This window comes from Nicotiana tabacum, chromosome 6 (assembly GCF_000715075.1).
Source record: "Nicotiana tabacum cultivar K326 chromosome 6, ASM71507v2, whole genome shotgun sequence".
Taxonomy (NCBI): domain Eukaryota; kingdom Viridiplantae; phylum Streptophyta; class Magnoliopsida; order Solanales; family Solanaceae; genus Nicotiana; species Nicotiana tabacum.
This window is the reverse complement of record NC_134085.1, coordinates 199,869,145-199,889,285: the sequence shown is the minus strand read 5'-3', so window position 1 is coordinate 199,889,285 and position 20,141 is coordinate 199,869,145. Positions and strand designations below refer to the sequence as shown.

The 20,141-nt window shown below is 37.9% G+C and overlaps 1 protein-coding gene across 3 annotated transcripts; it reads right to left on the bottom strand.

Moving 5' to 3' along the window:
* Window positions 1–2,011: 2,011 nt before the first annotated feature.
* On the bottom strand, window positions 2,012–18,897 carry LOC107811791 (transcription initiation factor TFIID subunit 2). Of its 3 annotated transcripts, none has more exons than XM_016636787.2 (25): window positions 18,587–18,897; window positions 17,725–18,055; window positions 17,049–17,210; window positions 16,901–16,967; window positions 15,338–15,537; window positions 15,057–15,210; window positions 14,705–14,789; window positions 14,537–14,628; window positions 14,026–14,151; window positions 13,890–13,943; window positions 10,606–10,674; window positions 9,996–10,093; window positions 9,559–9,906; window positions 9,361–9,448; window positions 9,116–9,241; window positions 8,926–8,982; window positions 7,707–7,786; window positions 7,577–7,619; window positions 5,738–5,824; window positions 5,563–5,652; window positions 5,059–5,117; window positions 4,889–4,979; window positions 4,648–4,813; window positions 4,319–4,502; window positions 2,012–3,770 (listed from the first exon to the last, which is right to left on the bottom strand). In XM_016636787.2, the coding sequence occupies exons 2-25, from the start codon at window positions 17,754–17,756 to the stop codon at window positions 2,171–2,173; spliced, it is 4,158 nt and encodes a 1,385-aa protein (XP_016492273.2). In that variant the 5' UTR covers window positions 17,757–18,055; window positions 18,587–18,897; the 3' UTR covers window positions 2,012–2,170. The 3 variants fall into 3 exon arrangements, with proteins under 3 accessions (XP_016492273.2, XP_016492271.2, XP_016492272.2); XM_016636785.2 differs by having other exon boundaries at window positions 17,049–17,194; XM_016636786.2 differs by having other exon boundaries at window positions 17,049–17,194; window positions 17,725–18,047; window positions 18,587–18,851.
* Window positions 18,898–20,141: the final 1,244 nt, after the last annotated feature.

Genomic DNA, 20,141 nt, shown 5'->3' with positions numbered 1-20,141 from the left:
CTGAAACACACCCGAGCACTCGGGGCTCCAAACCAAACATACGTACTAACTCAAAAACTTCATATGAACTTATATGCGCGATCAAATCGCCAGATTAACCCCTTAAACAATGAATTAAACCTCAAAATCAATGAAATATTTTAAAACTTCTTAAAACATCAAATTTTGCATTTAAGGTCCGAATCACGTCAAACGGATTCCGTTTCTTACCAAACTTCACAGAATTATCTTAAATCACATATAAGAACTGTACCGGGCGTCGGAACCAAAATACAGGCCCGATACCAACATGTTCTAATCAAAATTCATTTTCAAATCCTTTAAACAATTTCAGAAAATAATTTTCTTTAAAAATTCATTTCTCGGGCTTGGGACCTCGGAATTCGATTTCGGACATACTCCCAAGTCCCATATTTTCCTACGGACCCTCCGAAACTGTCAAATCACGAGTCCGGGTCCGTTTATCCAAAACGTTGACCGAAGTCAAATTAATTTATTTTATAGTCAAAATTTATCATTTTTCACAGATTTTCACATATAAGCTTTCCGGTTACGTGCTCGGACTACGCACGCAAATCGAGGTGATGCTAAAAGAGGTTTTTAAGGCCTCGGAACGCAAAATTCAATTTAAAAACAAGTGATGACCTTTTGGGTCATCACACGCGGTTTTGAAAGTTTAGCGGTTCGAAAATTTATGAAATTTGCGGGTCCGGAAGGTTGTTAGTTTGAAAGTTTATGGCTTCATGTTTATTATATTTAAATTATTTATGAATATTCTTGAGAAGTCATGTGCCTTAATTTGCGTACCAAACGCCGAAAAATGAATAAAATTACTACTTGTTTTTCAATTAAATATTTTCCGTTATACCAAACACACCCTATATCTTTTTTTGGTGCTTGATTCGATATATAGTCAAGTGGCATATTATAACAGTACAAGGTTAAGGTATGAGGATAATGATTTGGATATTTTTAACAGTAAGTGAAATGAAGTGATAGCTAAAAGTAATTTCCTCAAGGATTTGTCAATTTCTTTCTCCAAATGGAAAACATTTTCAACGGTTTAAAGACAACAGTTACGCCACAGAGTAAATAAATTTCTTATCTCTTATTTCAAACAGGTTAGGGTCGATAATATAATTTCTTATTTCTTTCTTTAAGCTCAACTCATACCATCATCAAATAAAATAAAATAAAATAAAATAAAAGTAAAAAAAATAAATCAGATTAATCCAACATATTACATATAGATTAAATAATAGTAATAAATAATATAATTAGATTAATCCAACATATCCACTAGAGGCAGTCTAAACTATGAGTGTCTAACGGGTGGGTCGGGCCGGGCTGGGTAGGAAAAATTAGTAACCGTACGGGTTGTTGTCCAAACCGGTTACAGGTTGAGGCTTACCTGGTTTAACAGGTTTGGGTTCATCCGGGTAAAAAATGAACCGTAAGGGTTACGGGTACAATGGGCCAGGCCGGGCCGTGTTAGTGGTTTTTTTTTATTATTTGTATTTTGTATAACTATTGTAATTTATATTAATATAAAGTAAAAATATAAAGAATACAATGTAGATGGGGAAAAAATTGCACTTATAAATTGCAAGTTCTACAATTACTTCAAAATTCATACTTACAAATTGAAAGGTTTACATTTAACAACAACTAAATTTACGAAAAAAAATAAATTCAAAGGTTTTGCATTGCCTTAGACTCTAAAACCTTAAAAAATAAATAAAATAAAAATGAAATATAGCTTTTAAACCGGGCCGGTTAACTAGTTCAACAGTAATTTACATTGATCGGGTTTGACCGATCCGGTTAACCGGTTGACAAAATGTGAACGGACCAAACCCCCCTACCCTTTTAACCCAGCCCCACCCGGCCCCCTTGTACCGGTCCGGGCCAGTTCCGATTTTAATCGACCTGGGCCGGGCACCGGCCCATTAGACACCCATAGTCTAAACAATAAAAAGATAGTTACCCCAGCACAGTAGAATATCAGAGGTCACAAAGAAAAAAGAGTAAATAACGTTTTATTACATGTCAGCTAAGACTCCGGACAAGCAAATTTCATACATTATGGCTCTACCACTAAAAACTACACTTGAATTGAACAGATAAGAAAACAAATTAACTATTTCTACAAGGAAATTACTGTACAAAATCATGATTTTCCAAGCGTTCGGTTTTTAATCCTAATTTTAAGTTTATGTGAAGAACTAGGTGGTGGAGGCGGCGCATTTACACTTGTATCACCTCTATCTACGTTTAACTTCACCCCGCTAGAACCCCCTGGTTTCAGTTGTACAGTTGCTCCTTTAGCCCCAGTATCCGCATACCTACTATATAAATCCGAAGAGGTTGCCTTTGCTTCTACACCGTTCATCACCTGTCTTAAATCAGCCTCATCTTTTCTACTTTCTTGCTCCACTGAACTTGCCTTGTGATGATCATTCCTGATTGTCTCTGCTTTGGCACCTCGCTCCTCATTCTTTCTTTGACTCCCCACGGACGTTGAAGCCTTTGTCTCGTCTTGCATGAGCTTTGCTAAGTCCTTCTCCTTCCGTTTCTTCTCCTTCTTTAACCTTTTCCGTTCCAAGTACTCTGGGTCATCTTTGCGCCCCTCAAGCTTTCGTTTCTTTCCTCTGTCTTTCTTCTTTTCCTTCACTTTGCCGTGAACTGGAAGGTTAGGCATAGTCAGCGATTGTAAACTTGCATACTTATGAGGTTCAACCTCAGTATCGTCATCTCTCGTCATACCAGTTGATAAGTGATCATCAGGTCGTGGCACCAGAGAAACTTTACTTGACTCAGCGGTGCATTGCAACTCCTTCGTTAGCTCTTCACCTTCGATTGCAACTTTGACACTTCCAATGCTGGCAGTAACATGAGATCCCACATCATGACAAGAGTTGACATCCTCGGGGAACTGGTTACCACTGCTCATGATTTCAACAATATTTCTTTGAGGTGCATCAACAGAAACTGAGCTGCTTGCCCCACGGTCAACATCACGAAAACCATCTTGAGATTTGTCCATTGTTACATTTTCATGATCTTCGGCTCGAGAGGATGTCACAGTTTTTTTCACTTTAATCTTGAAAACCGGCTTCTTTCTTTCATGACTTGCAGAAACTGTATCAGGTTCTCTAAAAGGTTCAGCAATTGCTGAACTATCTGGTACAAGGTTGATTACTGGTTTCCCTTGATCATGACTTTCAAGAATATCGGCTGCGGGGGGGCCCATGCACACAGCTGCAGTCTCATGTAACAGGCTCGCCATTGGCTTTGTTTGCTCATTACTATCAGGTAAGACAGGCTCTTCTCCAGAAGGAGCTGCAGAACTAGCCAATGGGAGGTCACCCACTGGCTGCATTCCTTCATGCCTGAGGTTCAGTGAATCTGCCCCATTCTGGACCTCTGTAACAACCAAATTAGCAGGTATAGCGCCAGTAACAGTGTGTGTTATTTCGTTACTCAATAGAGCATCATCTGCTTCTTTCCGGACCTCTGGTACAAATAAACCATCAGGTACAGAGCTAGCAGCAGCTTTTGCATTTTCATCGCCCGGAACAGCATCCGCTTCCTGAGGAGCTTCTGCAATGGCTGAATCATCAAGTATACCTTCAATGTCCTCCAGAGAAGGTTCAGAAGGTTTTGATTGTTTGACAAGAGCAGCGAAAAATTTCTTAAGTTCGCTACAAGTTTCGGCGTGCCCCATCCTCAAACTTCCATCTCTTGGCACTCCATACAGTGTAGGCGCTCTGAAAGAAATTAAATTTTAAAACAGTAAACAATAAAATTCAGCAGCTAAACTAACTGCATAGCAGAAAAGGTAGTGGTCCAAATTGAACAGATGGAGGGAAATACTTCAACGTGCAACAGATTCTGATAAAGTAAACATGCTCTAATAAACAAAAGGCAAATTTTCTAGGAATTGCATCGTCACAGTTTGTATTATGCGTTGAAATACACAAATTTCGTTGAAGTACCAGAATCCATCACAATAAACAGGTATAATAGAATAAGCACCTTCGAGCAAGGACTCGTAAGATGCAGAACATTGTAATTCACTTTTTCATATCATGTGTGGAGATCGTTGTATGTGACAAAGGAGGATCACCATGTAAATCACACAGGCAAATGATTTTCGACACTAAGCAAGTTTTAAAGGAATATAAGGCGCTTTATTCAAAAATCCACAACTAATGGGAGCAAGCAAAACAAGCTTCCTTGCAATCTCCAGCAGATAGCAGAGCAGATTGAAGTACCAGAATCCATCACAATAAACAGGTAATAATGGAATAAGCACCTTCGAGCAAGGACTTGTAAGATGCAGAACAAGTAATGACGAAGAATAACATTGTTAAACGAGGTTGGGCTCTCAAGGAGACGCAGTAAAGCAACGAGAGTTTCACCCTTCACATCACTGTCAGAATCAGATTCATTTCTTATCTGACATAACCGCATGGCATGCACACCTAACTTCACCTGACCTGTGATCAAAGCAGAAATTACTTACTTTTTGCACCTGTATCCAAACAAAGTTAACAGAAATTAATGTTGCAAGTCTAAATACTACGCTGTACTTCATCAACAGGAAAAAATGTTTTGGCCAACTAAATTAAAACTGCCCAGAACCTCTTATAGTTGGCTCTTCATCCAAATATCTAATAAACAATGTCAAGGCAGCATCAATGCCCTTGCCCTGGAACTCAAGATCAAGAAGCGATCTGCTTGCTTCAACCCGAACTTTCCAAAGTGTTTTTGAAGTCCGGAATGGATTAATAAGCTCAATGACACGATCCTGCAACCGCCAACGATGATAATTTATATATGCCAGAGCCTAGAGGGGATAGCAGCGGAAAGAGAAACTACTTACAAGAGGAACAAACTCTGACAGCTTTAGTCCAATTTGGGTCAAAGATCGGATGCAGCTAATTGTCAAAATACCATTGTAACTTGGCATCAACCTGTTACATAACTCTCAAATCAATGACAAAAGCTAGTGTACTTAGCCCTCCCTATCCAACAATTCAGAAAATAATGCACCTATCAAATTGCAAGAGCCGATCAACTCGCTTGAGAAGGGATGACAAATAGACAATACTCTGCAATATGCGAACAGGTTAGCAAGGATCTAAAAGGCCGTCTCTGTCTGAGTAACAAGAAAGCTAACTAGGGAAGAAAATGGCCATGAGAACCCCACATAACTGGCATTCAGGAAACATCACTGAATGCAGTACAAGCTATGTTGCGCGGACTCTCCAAAATGTAGCTGCACCCGTGTCGGATCCTTCAAAAATGCACTACTTTTGGAGGATCCGACACGTATCCTGCCACATTTTCGGAGAGTCCGAGCAACATAGGGTATAAGTGAATGAACAGAGAAAAAAGAAAAGCTCCAACCAAATTTATGATCAACACAGCAGAATCAAAAATCCATCACTAAATACTTCAGAGTAAAGGATAAGAGAAATAAAAAACTGCATAAAGGAGAAAAATACAGGCTATCCATCGGCCAGATTGGGAACGATTCATGGAAGTGATGAATACCTGCTGTCCAAATTCAAGTTCACCAATGGACTGGACTAACGTGGCGAGCCAAAAGACATCAGAGTAGGGGTTCCCACTGTTGTCGTTGTACTGCATGAAGTCAAAACAACTGATATGTAAAAAGCATATATATTGGAACTAGCAGTCAGTATAATCAAGCAACTATAATGACCACCTTCAGAAGTTGTAGAACAAATTCAACAGCTTCCCTAGGGCTTTTCTGGTCAGCTGCTCGAACCATAGCTATAGCATGTGGAATAGCCTGAATAAAAAGAAAAAGACAGCACAGAGAATGGTTAAAGTTAAAAAAAAACACAAAGCATAAAAAGCCACTTTAGAGAGTTGAATTCTAACTTTAGAGAGTTGAATTCTTTTCATCAATATGAGCATCTTCCAGCTCAGTAATGATATGGAAATGCGAAGAATTAGGCAAGCCTATGGATTCAAGAACGGACTGCAAGTTTTCCTAAATTTCGTTAAACGGTGCAGCCTTCTGTGTCACCTAAACCAAACCTCCCTTGGATACCAACTTCAGAATTCAAGTTGACACCGAGAGGATTGCAAAAACCTTATGATTGTGAATAAACTGCACAGAGAAGGCTGGGATCTGGATGCATAGCTGATTCAGAATGAGAAAAATGAGATATAGAGCCTGAAGTGTAACCCCATACCACTTATGTAAGAATTTTGAAAGAAAAGAAACATGAGAGCTTTTGACGTGATGTAATATGACTTTCTACAGATTATGGCATGTATTTTGGCTTTATTAACTTTTAGTGCAACACGAGTTTCCAGTTATCAAAGACGATTAGGTGTGTCCCGTAGAGTTACAAAGTTAAGATACCCAAAGAAAAAGAAGAAACCCATGGTATTAGTCAAATCGCATTGATTTGCGGCAGTTTAATTATAAGTAATTGTGTTCGGGAAGGAAGAGAGAACCAAGAAAAGATCAGGAGTTCTGATTCATGGGCCGACAAGACCAAAATTACGAAATGAGCATCTTCGTAATTACGAATTCTAACTTTAGAGAGTTGAATTCTTTTCATCAATATGAGCATCTTCCAGCTCAGTAATGATATGGAAATGCGAAGAATTAGGCAAGCCTATGGATTCAAGAACGGACTGCAAGTTTTCCTAAATTTCGTTAAACGGTGCAGCCTTCTGTGTCACCTAAACCAAACCTCCCTTGGATACCAACTTCAGAATTCAAGTTGACACCGAGAGGATTGCAAAAACCTTATGATTGTGAATAAACTGCACAGAGAAGGCTGGGATCTGGATGCATAGCTGATTCAGAATGAGAAAAATGAGATATAGAGCCTGAAGTGTAACCCCATACCACTTATGTAAGAATTTTGAAAGAAAAGAAACATGAGAGCTTTTGACGTGATGTAATATGACTTTCTACAGATTATGGCATGTATTTTGGCTTTATTAACTTTTAGTGCAACACGAGTTTCCAGTTATCAAAGACGATTAGGTGTGTCCCGTAGAGTTACAAAGTTAAGATACCCAAAGAAAAAGAAGAAACCCATGGTATTAGTCAAATCGCATTGATTTGCGGCAGTTTAATTATAAGTAATTGTGTTCGGGAAGGAAGAGAGAACCAAGAAAAGATCAGGAGTTCTGATTCATGGGCCGACAAGACCAAAATTACGAAATGGATCCAAAAATAGGTTTTCAAACGGCAAATCACAGATCTGAAGTTCCAGATGATACTTCAAAGGTACAACAAGAGTAGCTATCCCAGGGTATAAACACCGTAAGTGCACAGTAAGCATGAGCAGTGTGACACTCACCACATGTGTGATATAGTAATAAGAACATGAACTTCAACAGAGAAATCCTATGCATGCACATAAAGTGAAGGGAAGCAGACAAGATAAAACCGTTCCAAACCTCCAGCTCCCAGCAATCTAAAAGATGGGGAATCAAGTAATGTCTAATTTCAGATAACCAGCGCATTGATTCACAACAGCGTACATATAATTCACATCCTACCTCATTGCATTACCTCAAGTACAAAGTACTCCTGGAAATCACGAAAGTCATTTGGCCTAAAAAGGAAAGGAAAAAAGAAGCATGTGAATTCCAAATTTCAGAAAATTGGTGAAGATGCCAGCAAAGAGATATGCAGTACTCACTTGGGGAGTCCAATATTGGCATCAAATCTTCGAGTTTTATAAAATGTGATAAGATGAATCAAGCCAGCCCAATCGGTTTCCTGACCATGAAAATAAAATACCTTTTAATCTGAAAGAGACACACCAATAATCTTAATAAGTTAAAGAATAAAACCAGAAATCAGGGAAATACAAGATGAACATTTTTCCTTAGAAACATCTGTCCTTGTCAAAGAACAAGAAAAACACAATTAAAGAGAGATGAATCCCCATCTCATGGATTAGGGTGACCAACATCACTAACAATCTCCGACGACGACATACACAAGGGAAATAACTCTAACTTACATCTGCATCTAAGAGATCCATAAATAGCTTTTAATGTGCCGGTGAGACATCAACAACTGCAATGCCCGAGTCCCAAACAAGTTGGGGACAAGTTGGGGTCAGCTATATGAATTATCACTGACCAGGTTACTCCAATTCACAAAATAACCGGTAACTTCAAGCCATTTGAACACCATAATTCAGTGTCAATTGACATCCTTCTCTATGGTTGACATTTAAATTGAAACTATTGAGCATGAACATAGATGTCAAATAACTCCAGAAGGATATAAGATCTACCATGACGAAGACAAAAGCTTTTTGGCTCACAGATGAGTTGCAAGTTCTTTAGATCACAAGGAAGGGATGAAACAAAGGGATATCCTAGTGGTAAGAACTCCCTACCTTCAACCAAAAGGTTAAGGGGTTCGAATCACCGAGGGAGCAAAAGAGGGAACGTGCCACTGTTGGACACCAGTGCAGGGGGGTTTTGACTTTTGAGGGGTGGAGTTTACCATGTGGAAATAATTGTCATGAGGAAAGGATGTAGTGTTTACTCCCAATCCTGATTAAGAGATCTATATCAAGGACACTAAATATACCAGAATCCAAGATCATCTGAATGAAGTCTCAATTCAGCTGGATGACACTAAAACTTTCAAATTATGATTCAGAAAACATAATTATATCATTTCATAACAAATGGAGCAATTACATTTTGCAGGTAGAGAGAACATAGAGATCTTATAATCCAATAACTAACACAAAATCAGAAGCATCAATAAACACAGTGCGTAGGAGGGTACTGAAAAAATGGGACATGAAGCATGCCACATCCTTCCTTAAACAGATGAAACTACTTACCAAAAATAAACTGCTAGTCTGAATAGAAGAGATAAAAGAACTGGCATACCTCGGATGCTGTACTGGCCAAAGCAAACGCCGCCTCAATTCGAATCCTCCAAAAGGCCTTAGGCATCCCCAAGTATAGAAAGCAAAAAAGAAGGTAAATAATGATTTCACCAGGCTTAGCATAAAGCATTAGGAAACAAGGTGAGAGAAGAGCTGTAGCTGTTTGGCAGTGACTAATGATGAAAGCACACCTTAGAGTCACTAAGGAAGTTGTTGAGAGCATTAACAACCGAAAACGAAAGTTGTGGTAATGCTTCAAATGTTGCTATAGCCTGCGCCTGAGCAACCACGTCCCTATCCCTCTCCAATTGATTTATCTTTGGAAGAATCCGAAAATTATCATAAGGATTAACTTTTTTAAGCAAATAAATGAAAATTAAGCTGGTATTATTGAATTACAAACAGCACTTCATGAATAACACAGGATAATACTTACCCACATCTGGACCGGTTGATTAAAATGAATTTCAGCAAGATACTCCAATTCAGGATCTGCCCGTAGCCACAACAACGGGGAATCAGAGCTGTAAATCCACAGTAAGAATAACTTTCAGATACACTAAATGCTGAAGAAATAAAATCTTGTCCAAGATTAAAGAAAAGATTATGTAAGAGATAAGTACATCAAACATACGTTGCACGTGTATCTACATTAGCCACAACGTCACCGTTATCGTCAGAGCCATCAGGTTTAGAACCCTTTTTGGGTTTTTGAAACCGCTTTGCAGCAAGTCTTGAATGACACTGAATTTCAAGCAGCTGCCAAGGTTCTCCAGTCATAGGCAGAATTGGATGATCGTACATGCCATCAAGCTCATGCACCCTTATGCTCATCATTCCAGGCCAGCCAACGTCCCCTTCTTGCTTTTCAGAGTCAAGCTTACCATTCGTCATAGAAGCACTTGAGTCAAGTCGAGCTGTGCATTCCCTCAATATTGCTAATTCGAACATATTCTTTCTTTTGTTATAGGAGAATCCCATTCTTGTTAAGACACCAAAGACAAATCAGACATCAGTCAAAACAATTTCAATGCCTAAAGTAAGCACAGAGGCGTGCAGGAGAAAACATACTTAAGCACCGGACAGCCACATGACCCGACCCAACGTGGAAAGAATTCTTTAAGAAACGGGCGCTCAAGATTACCAACCTTGTTGGCAAGGTGCCGAAACTGCAATTGTAGTGCAAAATCAGATAAACAAAGCCACACCAACCACAAAAGGCGATGAAGAAAGTAGCATGCTAGTGAAGATAATATCGGTGATATGGCAAAAAATCACCGAAGTAGTTCTGCATTCATTTTGGAAGATAACTTTCTTTTCTTTTTTTTATGAAGTAAGATAATATCATTGAAAGGGCATCCGGAAGATGCCAAATTACAAGAACAGAAATTATGCTCCGTACAAAAGACAAAAAACATTGTAAGCTCAAGAGCGCCTATGCTAGAACCAGGGAGCTAACAAAATCCAAAAAAGTGTCAACGCTATTAACGAGGGAAAGAAAGTTCCAACTGAACAAACTAACTAAACATCTACGCATGCTTTCTGAAGACAACTTTCTGAAGACGCATGCTTCATACGCAATGCTGAAATTGCATGATTTATAAGGCTAGTCCATTTTTCGCTTAGTTATATAGGGGAGAATAGGTACCAAATGGTTTCAAGAGCTGAAATAGAGAAATACCTCTTTTGTGCTAAGGGTTCTCAACGATCGATTTGCATCCTGAGCCCGGGAAACAATTTGCTGAAGAATCTGCAAATAAGGATAAATAATCAGTGTCATTAAATACTGCTAAAACATTAAAAAGAACTGCCTTTCCATAACAAAATTTTCTATGATTTAAACAGCATAAGGGATTTCCAAACAGCATCCTACCCTCCCCAGATCCCACTTGTGGGATTACACTGGGTTGGGTTGTTGTTGTTAAACAGCATAAGAGATTTCCAAAAGAGTCATGCCTAATACATATGGAACATCCCTAGAATTTTTTCAACCAAACAGGAGAGTATGTGTCTGGAAAGGCACCATAATACCACCAAAATCGGCTTTAAACATCACATTCCCCAACACAGAACAGAAGAAATCAAAATACCGGGTGGCCCTCAACATGACTGATTCAGGAATTCATCATGCATTCAACTGCAGCAGCAAACCTGTGCAAGAACTCCAACAGAATTGTAGCGGCAACAAGGATACCTAGTGAATGGAGATGGTATTGATTCCTAGAGCTACATTTTTTTTTGGATGGGTAAATAATATATTATATAAATATTTGCAATTAGCCAGCGCAACAGGCGTAATTATAGGTTGCGCCAAAAAGTGATCAACAAAATGCAATTAAGTTTAATGCACTGTATATTTCTTCTTTTGCCTTCAAAAATTCTATTGTTTCTTTCAGGCCAGACAGACCACCAGATAACTTGAGGATCAGTGTTCCAAGTCTTTTGAGCTTTCTTGCGTAGACCCTCCCTGGTCCAGCACAGCACTTCAGCATTTCTGTAATGGAGTTAATTATGGTCCAAGATATACCAAATATGGAAAAGAACATGTTCCATAACTGGCTTGTAACCCTGCAATGCAAAAAAAAGGTGGGTAACTTCTTCAGATTATTCTTCACAAAAAGGACATCTGCTGCACAGCTTGACACCCCTCTTTTGGAGATTGTTTTCTGTGAGGCATGCCTCCTTCGCCATAATCCAAGAGAATCAAGAGACCATTAAAGGTGCCATGTTGTACCACATTTTTTTCCAAGGCCAAAACTCACTGTTGCTAAAATCCAGCATACACTAACAGCTTTGAACTGAAAAAATGCCCTACCCATCCAACTGATAGAGTACATTTTGTTGTGGTCTAAAACAGTGATGCTTAGCATTTGTAGCAAGAAACCTATCCTCTCCATTTCCCAATCATGAATATTCCTTCTAAGACTCAAATTCCAGCCTTGCTATGTACAGAAAATCTGCAACTGCCCCACAGTGACGCAAGGATAGATTCTAAAAAACTGAAAATTGGACTTTTAGTGGCAAATGACCCAACCATGCATCTTCCCAAAACCTAATTTTCCTTCCATTGCCAAGAAAAAAACCCATATTTGTCTCAAACTTGTTCCAATGCCCTCTAATATGTCTCAAACTTGTTCCAATGCCCTCTAATATGTTTCCATAAACCGGTGCCATGAGGCACTCTACTCTTTGATGCGCCAGGATTGTCCAACGAAAACTTTTCCACCAAAATTCTCCTCCAAAGTGCATTTTTCTCCATGTTGAATCTCCAATGCCACTTCATCAAAAGACTTCTACTATGACTCCCAAGGTTTTTAATTCCCAGATCCCTTCCTTTTGTCTTTGATGATTGTTTTCCAATTTACAAGGCAAATAGGTTTTGATAGTTTATTGACATTCCAAAGAAAATCTCTCCTTAATTTGTCCATGCATTTCAACACTGAAGGAGACAGAAATAGAGACATGGTATACGTGGGTAGCGCGCCAAGAACAATGTTGATTAAAGTTATTCTACCCCTACATATTTACTGGCGCAAAGAAGACATTCTCACAAGAGGCAAAGAACGAAGGAGGGGGGGTGAGAGAGAACGAATGCAAGTGGTGTTGCAGCTATCTACAGTCAATAACTTTTCTATCTATATTCTATATGCACATTCAGGCCAGTTAAGGGCTAAAAAAAAGATGGGAATGCTTTTTAGCTAAAGGACTGGCAAATGAAATATCAGGAAACCAAGCAACCAGCATTCTATTAGAAAAGATGGGAATGCTTTTCTTTTTTATACAATGGTATCTAGAAAAGATAGGTATGCTTTAGGCTACCCAGTGAAGCAATTAGGGGGAAAATTGCATCATTTCCTAATTACTGGAGAACTGCAGAACAACCAAAGTTCATATACTCTCTCCCTCCTACTTTAGGTGACATTATTTGACTAGGCACACATTTCACGAAGTCAATTTGATTTTGTATTATGATTCACTTTATAATATTAGTTTAAAAACCTCACATAGCGTTTTGTTGTCCTTTTGTCACAAGGATATTTACTTTATAATTATCGCAAACCCAAGCTAATAATTTGTCTAATTAAATCTGTTCTTCCTATCCCAAAACATCTATTTCCCTTGAGATTAAAAATAAAGCACGTCTACAACACTGGAATATTTCATTTTTAACTAAGATACAAGAAACTTCAGAATCATAGATGAATCAATGGACAACCTGGTTGACTGATCAAATAAGGAAAGACATATTATTTTATCATACTCTATTCTGACACAAATATTGTTGAGCACCTATTTGACAAGTTGATGAGCTAATATGGTTGGTCTACTTTTCATCTGTATGTGGAGGGAACCTGAGATTTAGCATTGTGCCAGCCAGTAAGGATATACATAAGTGTATGTGTTTTACAAAAATATCTTATATATTACAGAAAAACTATTTTTTCCAGAAATGAAGTAGAGAAGCCAACAAAATAATTTCTACAAGATGCATCTACACCTAAAAGTAGGGGTGGCAAAATGGTTAAAAGAAAATAGTTAACCACCCATATTATCCACTAAAAAATGGGTTGGATAATGAACTTTTTAAAAACGGGTCAAATATGGATAAGAACCATATTATCCATTTAGAAAATGGGCATCCAGTGGATAACCAATGGGTCTAACTTTTACATTTGTGAAGCCTCAAATTGGAGGTTCTTCAAGTTAGGGAAACTAGGAATTCTCCCAATAGTGATCATATGCAAGAAGTCATGGATAATATGGGTAATGTTACCCATATTATCCGCCGGTTAACCAGCTTTTTATCCATATCAAATGGGCCGGGTCGGATAATTTATCTGTTTTTCATTATCTGTTTTCGACCCGACAGTTTACCACTCCTACCTAAAAGCCATAAGATTCTAAGATGTATATTCCAAGAATGAAAGTGGCACCACAGAATAATAGTTGCTATAAGGCTCATACCTTGCGAAATGACTCAGGTCCCATCTGCTTTTCTAACATTTGGAGAATCGCAACCTATTAAGACAAATACAAAGATCAGACCTGATAGGTAACAGTATATTTTTTAAGCTACAATGGAAGGCAAAATATCACTCACAGACTTCCAAGATCTTATTTTGCCAAAGAAACCAATACACTGGGTGCCATACAAATTCTTTGAAGAAGCAACAGCACTTAAGGCAGTTGCACCACTGTCATCTGCTCTGCAAACAGCAATATTAGCCTGCAAATCATGGAGGAAGTAAGATCAAGGCATGGAGGAAATAAGATCCGGGGGAGGGGGGGCACACAGAAAGAGAGAGAAGATATGTCAGAATAAAGCTTCTGCAGTTTGAACTTAAATTAGCAAACTACATTTTACATAAGGTATCGCAAGAGAAGCTAGGTTCAAATTATAAACAAATCAACACAAATAACACAACTGATGAACCTAAAAGCTTCCTTCTTACTCTATCATGTGCCTATTCTGCCTTGTCATAAGAATAGCCATAGTGAAATGAGCCTAAAGGGGCTACAAGCTTCAATCTATAAAATGTTGGTGGAGCTACAAATAAAATGCAAAAATTGATTTGTTGCTTGCTAATGAAGACCATAAAACAGAAGCAAACCTTGTATCTCCTATAGCGCGCTTCATTATTTCCAAGGAATCTCTTGATGAATATATCAGTCAAGAAACCAGCAAGACCATCCAACAACCAATCTGAGAATATTAATAACACATAGTTAAGATACAGAAGTTCGATTATCACGTGTTAACAGCATGTCCAACACTTTACCATCATTTGGCGCTTCTGGGGTGATATATACTCCAAACCATTGTCTTGCAAGGGCATAAGCAAGTTTAATCCTTGTCTCTATTGTCTGTTAAATAAATCTGAACCCATCAAGAGAAACAGAAAAACAAGGAAAAACAATGACCAAGATATTTTCTTGATAACCAATTGTTAATGCATGCCACCAACATTCTTTTGGGGAGGAATAATAAAAGGGCAACCAGAATAATAGACAAGCATGAACAGGAGCAAAAAGCACAAGCCACTTCTGCATATTTTCCTTCGTGACTGTTCACTAGATTTTTCCCCAATTTTGAAGATCAAAATCCAAAATTTCCTTCGTGTACAAGCATACCTTATCAATGACCTTCTCATCAAATAGTAATTGAGAGCTGAAGATGCTCAAGGAGGCTCCTAAACTCAATGATGATATTGCCATCTCAGGAGAAATAAAAACTTGACTGTATGACGCAAATGGAAATGACGCAGAAAGGTAGTCTTCATAGTAGCTGTTCAAAAACAAACAAAAAGAATTTCTTTGAGGTCCACTGACTGAATATTAGTAACAGGGAGGTTGGAAGGGGAGGGTAAAAAGACGCCCAAGTAAAGATGTTTCAGTGAAGAGATATTACATACCTAAAAGCACTGTGAAAAAATCCCACAGTGTGCCGCAGCTTTGCTGAGTCAGCAGGGAGACAAATATGCGAGAGCTGACTAATATTGTGGTCGGGAAGAATTTCAAATGGTGCGACTGCCAAGGATATCCATCGAGCACTAACAGGAGTACTTAATCTATAGACGTATGTTTTACGAGCAGGAACATCCTCGGTCCAGATCTGACCAGAAAAAAGAAAAAGAAAAAAAGTAAATTAAGTTAGACATCAACTACCTAGATTTGGTCATACATCTATAGACAACACATTGTGGGGAAAAAAGAGGCAGCCAAAGGACATAATTGGAGTATATTGGTTTCACTATATGGGCAAAGTGCATCCAGCAAAAAATTGATACTGATTGATAAACAGTAAACTCACAATTTCATTTTATTTGAAAACCAATGTCAAACTGCAACATGAAGGAAAAATTGGTCATTCCCCAACAAAAGTAACTAGATTTAACTCCTTGTGACTATGAAGCGCATTACAACAAGACACAAATGAATTCAAAGTTATTCTAGAAAAGGATGATTTAACCGTAACAAAGTTAAAAAATGATCATGCCTCCCTCTTTTTCACATATCCCTCTTTAGTATTTACCACCATTAAAACAAAACCTACTTGTTTCATAGATTCAAAATCCATCAAAAAAAATACCTCCAGAGGAAAAAAAGGGTATAGAAGGGGAGAAAGAGTTACTCTTACACCATGACCAGCCGCCAGAAAACTTCAGATAAAGAAAAGACCTAGCAGTTTGAAAACATTTGCTCACTGAGGAGCCTCTAATTGCATTCAGGCAAGAAGAAAATCACAGCTAGCACAACATAAGGCATGAGAACTGCATAAGAAGGGCAAGCGGCAACGCAATCTTCAAGAACTACGGTTGTAAGTTGTAACATCTACTTGCTTTTCGCAACCTTTTCCTGAAGGTTTATGTTGAATCGTGCCAAGAACTTATTTTGAAAAGAATTTTAAGCACCATTTTTACCATGGAGGCTGTCCGTTCTTTCCAATTGAAAAGTCATGCACACATGAAACTTCATACAAATTGATCTGTTGTATACAACTTCACTAGCTAACAAACTATAGTTTTACTTAAAAGAATATTAGCAATGAAACAACAACATTCTGAGAGGCACCATCTTTTACTCTTTTAATCCAACTTTTTGGGTTCTCGCTCCTCACAAAGGAACCGGAAACTAAAACAACTGCTCCTAGGCACAGAACATTTCCAGAAACAGCTAGAAGAAGCCTTAGATGTTAATATTTCACAATGAAATCTTAAAGCCGAAGATACAGGAATTAGCATTTCACTAAATATTTATCAAGAATATATTTGTCAAGAAAAGAAGCAGATTCTAAAAAATCATAAATATAGCTCTGTCATCAACTAACCAACTAATACTCATTCTTGTCATCATAAAGGTAAAGCATGGTGGACTTTTACGGATCACAAATCCTCACTCCACTAGAACCACTTCCTCACCATGATTTTCACCTCAGTGGACTAGCTAAGAAGAAGAGATGTAATGTATCCACCCACCTGATAAAGTAAGGTTCCAGTACTAACAGCCACAAGATTACTGGCCACTGTAAATTCCAAATCATAGCTGCAGAAAAAGCAACAATAATGAATATAGTAAATTTAAATTCAAACAGCATCCATAAGTTTCACAAGTCTTGCATCTTACCAGCAACATTGTAAATTGTCGTCCATGCAGGGGAACCAACATCGTGCACGCCGAATTTGGTTGTCAGTATGTAAAACATCACCATCAAAATGGATTCCAGTTTCAGCCTTCTCTACCCAATAATCAATACGGACCTTTTTCACATTCTGCATCCAACATAACCTACATAAGTCACAGAAGTGTAAACCTCATTACTTAAATATCCTAAAGGAAATCTGATCAAAGTTATAAGACAGAAAATCTCTCTATAAATTAAAGTACCCAGATGGAAAAAAAAATTCCAATTATATCGCACTTCAAATCTGACTAGGGCGTTTAAATTTTGAGACAATATTTCCTTTTGAGTATCATATGGTGGAGACGTGTCAATTTGCAACCTTTGGGCTGATTATGGTGCTTAAACTTTAGAGAAATATAGTTATGTGGCAACACATCAGTTTTGTTGGATGAAAGTTAAATTCATGAGTTAACCAAGATTTTACATTTCAAGCCAACTCACGCGAGAATGATGTGACTTTAAGTTATTTTTTTAATAAGGACAATGTGACTAAAATTATGTTATTGCGGGTGAGCCAAAAAATCTGAAAGCACATTTCGTGCAGTGAACCAAAAATATAGTCAGCAGCACTTAAAGCTTGAGCAGTGAACCAACAAACTAAAATAAATATGCAAAAACCTGATTGTTTTCAGCTGAAGAGTCCACCCCATTCTCTAAATGCACTTCCTGTTTTTCAATCTCATCCTTCGCGGATTTTCTGCACATTATCAACAAATTTGGTACCAATTCTCTATCTAGAGATGATAAGTACACTGAACCCGCGGCATCAGCAGCTGAAGTAGTTGATGATACAGAGCACCATCTATCCCCATTCTCCAAGGGTAAATAGTGCGGGAAAACTTCAAATTCTGTAGGCTCCCCATCAACTGTAACACTGTCTATTACCAAATTATCCGCGTGCAAGCCCAAAATTCCGTTTTCTGGTGGAACTATATCAAGTTCTGTGTAACTGAAAAGCCAAAAAGTTAACACCCAAGTTGGCATTAATGTCCAAAGCTTACATAACTCAGTCTAATAACAATCCAAATACCAAGGGTCAAGGGGCAGAGCTAGCTTGAAGGAAATGGGTTCAATTGAATCCCATTACTTGTACTTGAGAAAAAAAACTTAACCAAAACAGATTTTTAAAATTTCAAATTTTTAAAGAGGTAATTTGATTGTCCAAAAAAAACATGTGAATCTCTATAATGAATCAGCTGAGGAACATAATCTCAACTATACGGTCTAAACCTTGTAGGTTTTCTAAAATTTATAATTCTTGAAATTTTACTTGGTGGGAAACAGTTTGAACATCGTGAGCTTCAACAAGAGTGGATATTCCCAGTTTTCTTGAAATTTTACTGAGTGATAATGTAATTTATCTTTAAGAATCTTGATGTTCACAGGTTTCTTGAAATTAGTAGAACAGCAGGATGCGAATTTGGACAGTAAATTCGAGAAAATGGAAAATCTTGGTGGGTAAAAGAGAAAGAAAACAGACCCATAAATTCGACGTTTGTCCATGTCGATAGAGAGACATAGCTTCTGATGACGAATCACTGCTTCAGAATTATCCCCTTTCTGCTCTTCGTTCTTCCCCTTATTACGAGCCTTCGCCATTTTTGAACACGCATATATGTATTGTATCGCTTTCTTCGCTCAGTGTAAAGACAAAACGAACACTGAAAAAAAAATGGAAAAAGTGTAAGCTCGCAACTCGCAAGTCTCAGCGAAGGTGTGGAGGGAGTCGAGGGGGTTGATTTATAGAGCTGAAATTGGAGAGGAGAGGGTCTCTGTGTTTGGGATCTGCTTGGTCGGATCGTGCCCTAGATTGCAATTTTATATCTTGACCGTCCGCGTGTCGGTGACTTTATTATTTAACGGTTAGATTTGATTTATTACGCTAAAGTGAGGAAATCTGTGGTGGGGAGATTGCTGGATATGGTGCACGGGAGCATTGACTCAATTCATTCTATACTTCATGTTATACTTAACCCAAATTGAAACATAGTACTAAACTCTTCCCCAAAAAAATATAAAATAACCAAAATGTTAGTATAAAATAAAGGTAGTAAAGTAAACTAATATATTATTCAACTCCAAGACGATGTACATAATGAACTGAAATAATGTACTAATATATTATTTATAGAAGAAAGAAAGTTGTTGTGTAAGCTTCTACTGCAAGCTGCTGTGTAAGTTGCTCGTAAGTTGCTCGTAAGCTGCTGCTACAGGTTGCTATGTAAACTGCTTGTAAGCTATTATACAAGCTACTGTGTAAGTTGTTATTGTACCATATATGGATAATCTTCTATCGGGGGTAATATTTATCCATAACGGAGTATCGAAATGATAAGCTTCTTTATGAGGCTTATTTCTAATAGAGTACTAAATAGATAAGCATATTTATGGCGGAGTCCTATATGGATAAGCTTCTTCAGGAAGCTTATTTACAACAGAGTACTAAATAAACATACATAATATAATATATTTATAATTGTAACGACTCGACTGGTCGTTTTGAATATGTAACTTCGCTTGGTAATTTAGAGTCAAACTGTGTTTCGAAGCCTTTAGAGCCTCATTCTAGCCTTCTTTTATTTGCGTGCGCAATCCGGGTATTGGCTTAGAAGGCTTATATGCACACAAAAAATTGATAAAAATAAGAATTTCTGCCTAAAAAGTTAATTTTAGTTGATTTCAATCAACGTTTTGAATAAATGAACTCGGACACGTATTTTGATGGTCTCGGTGGGTCCGTATTGAAATATGGGATCTAGGCGTATGCCCGGAATCGAATTCTGAGGTCCCTATCTTGAGTAATGAATTTTTATTCAAAATTAAAAGTCTAAAAATCTATTGTTTTTAAGAATTGATTGAATGTGTGGCATTGTTGATACCGTGTTTGTATTTTGGTTCCGGAGCCCGGTACAGATCCAATATAATATTTTTGACTTATTTGTGAAATTTGGTGGGAAACGGAGTCGGTTTGATGTGATTCGGACGTCCGGTGATAAAAATAGAGATTTCAAAGCTTTCTTGAAAATTTCATTTGA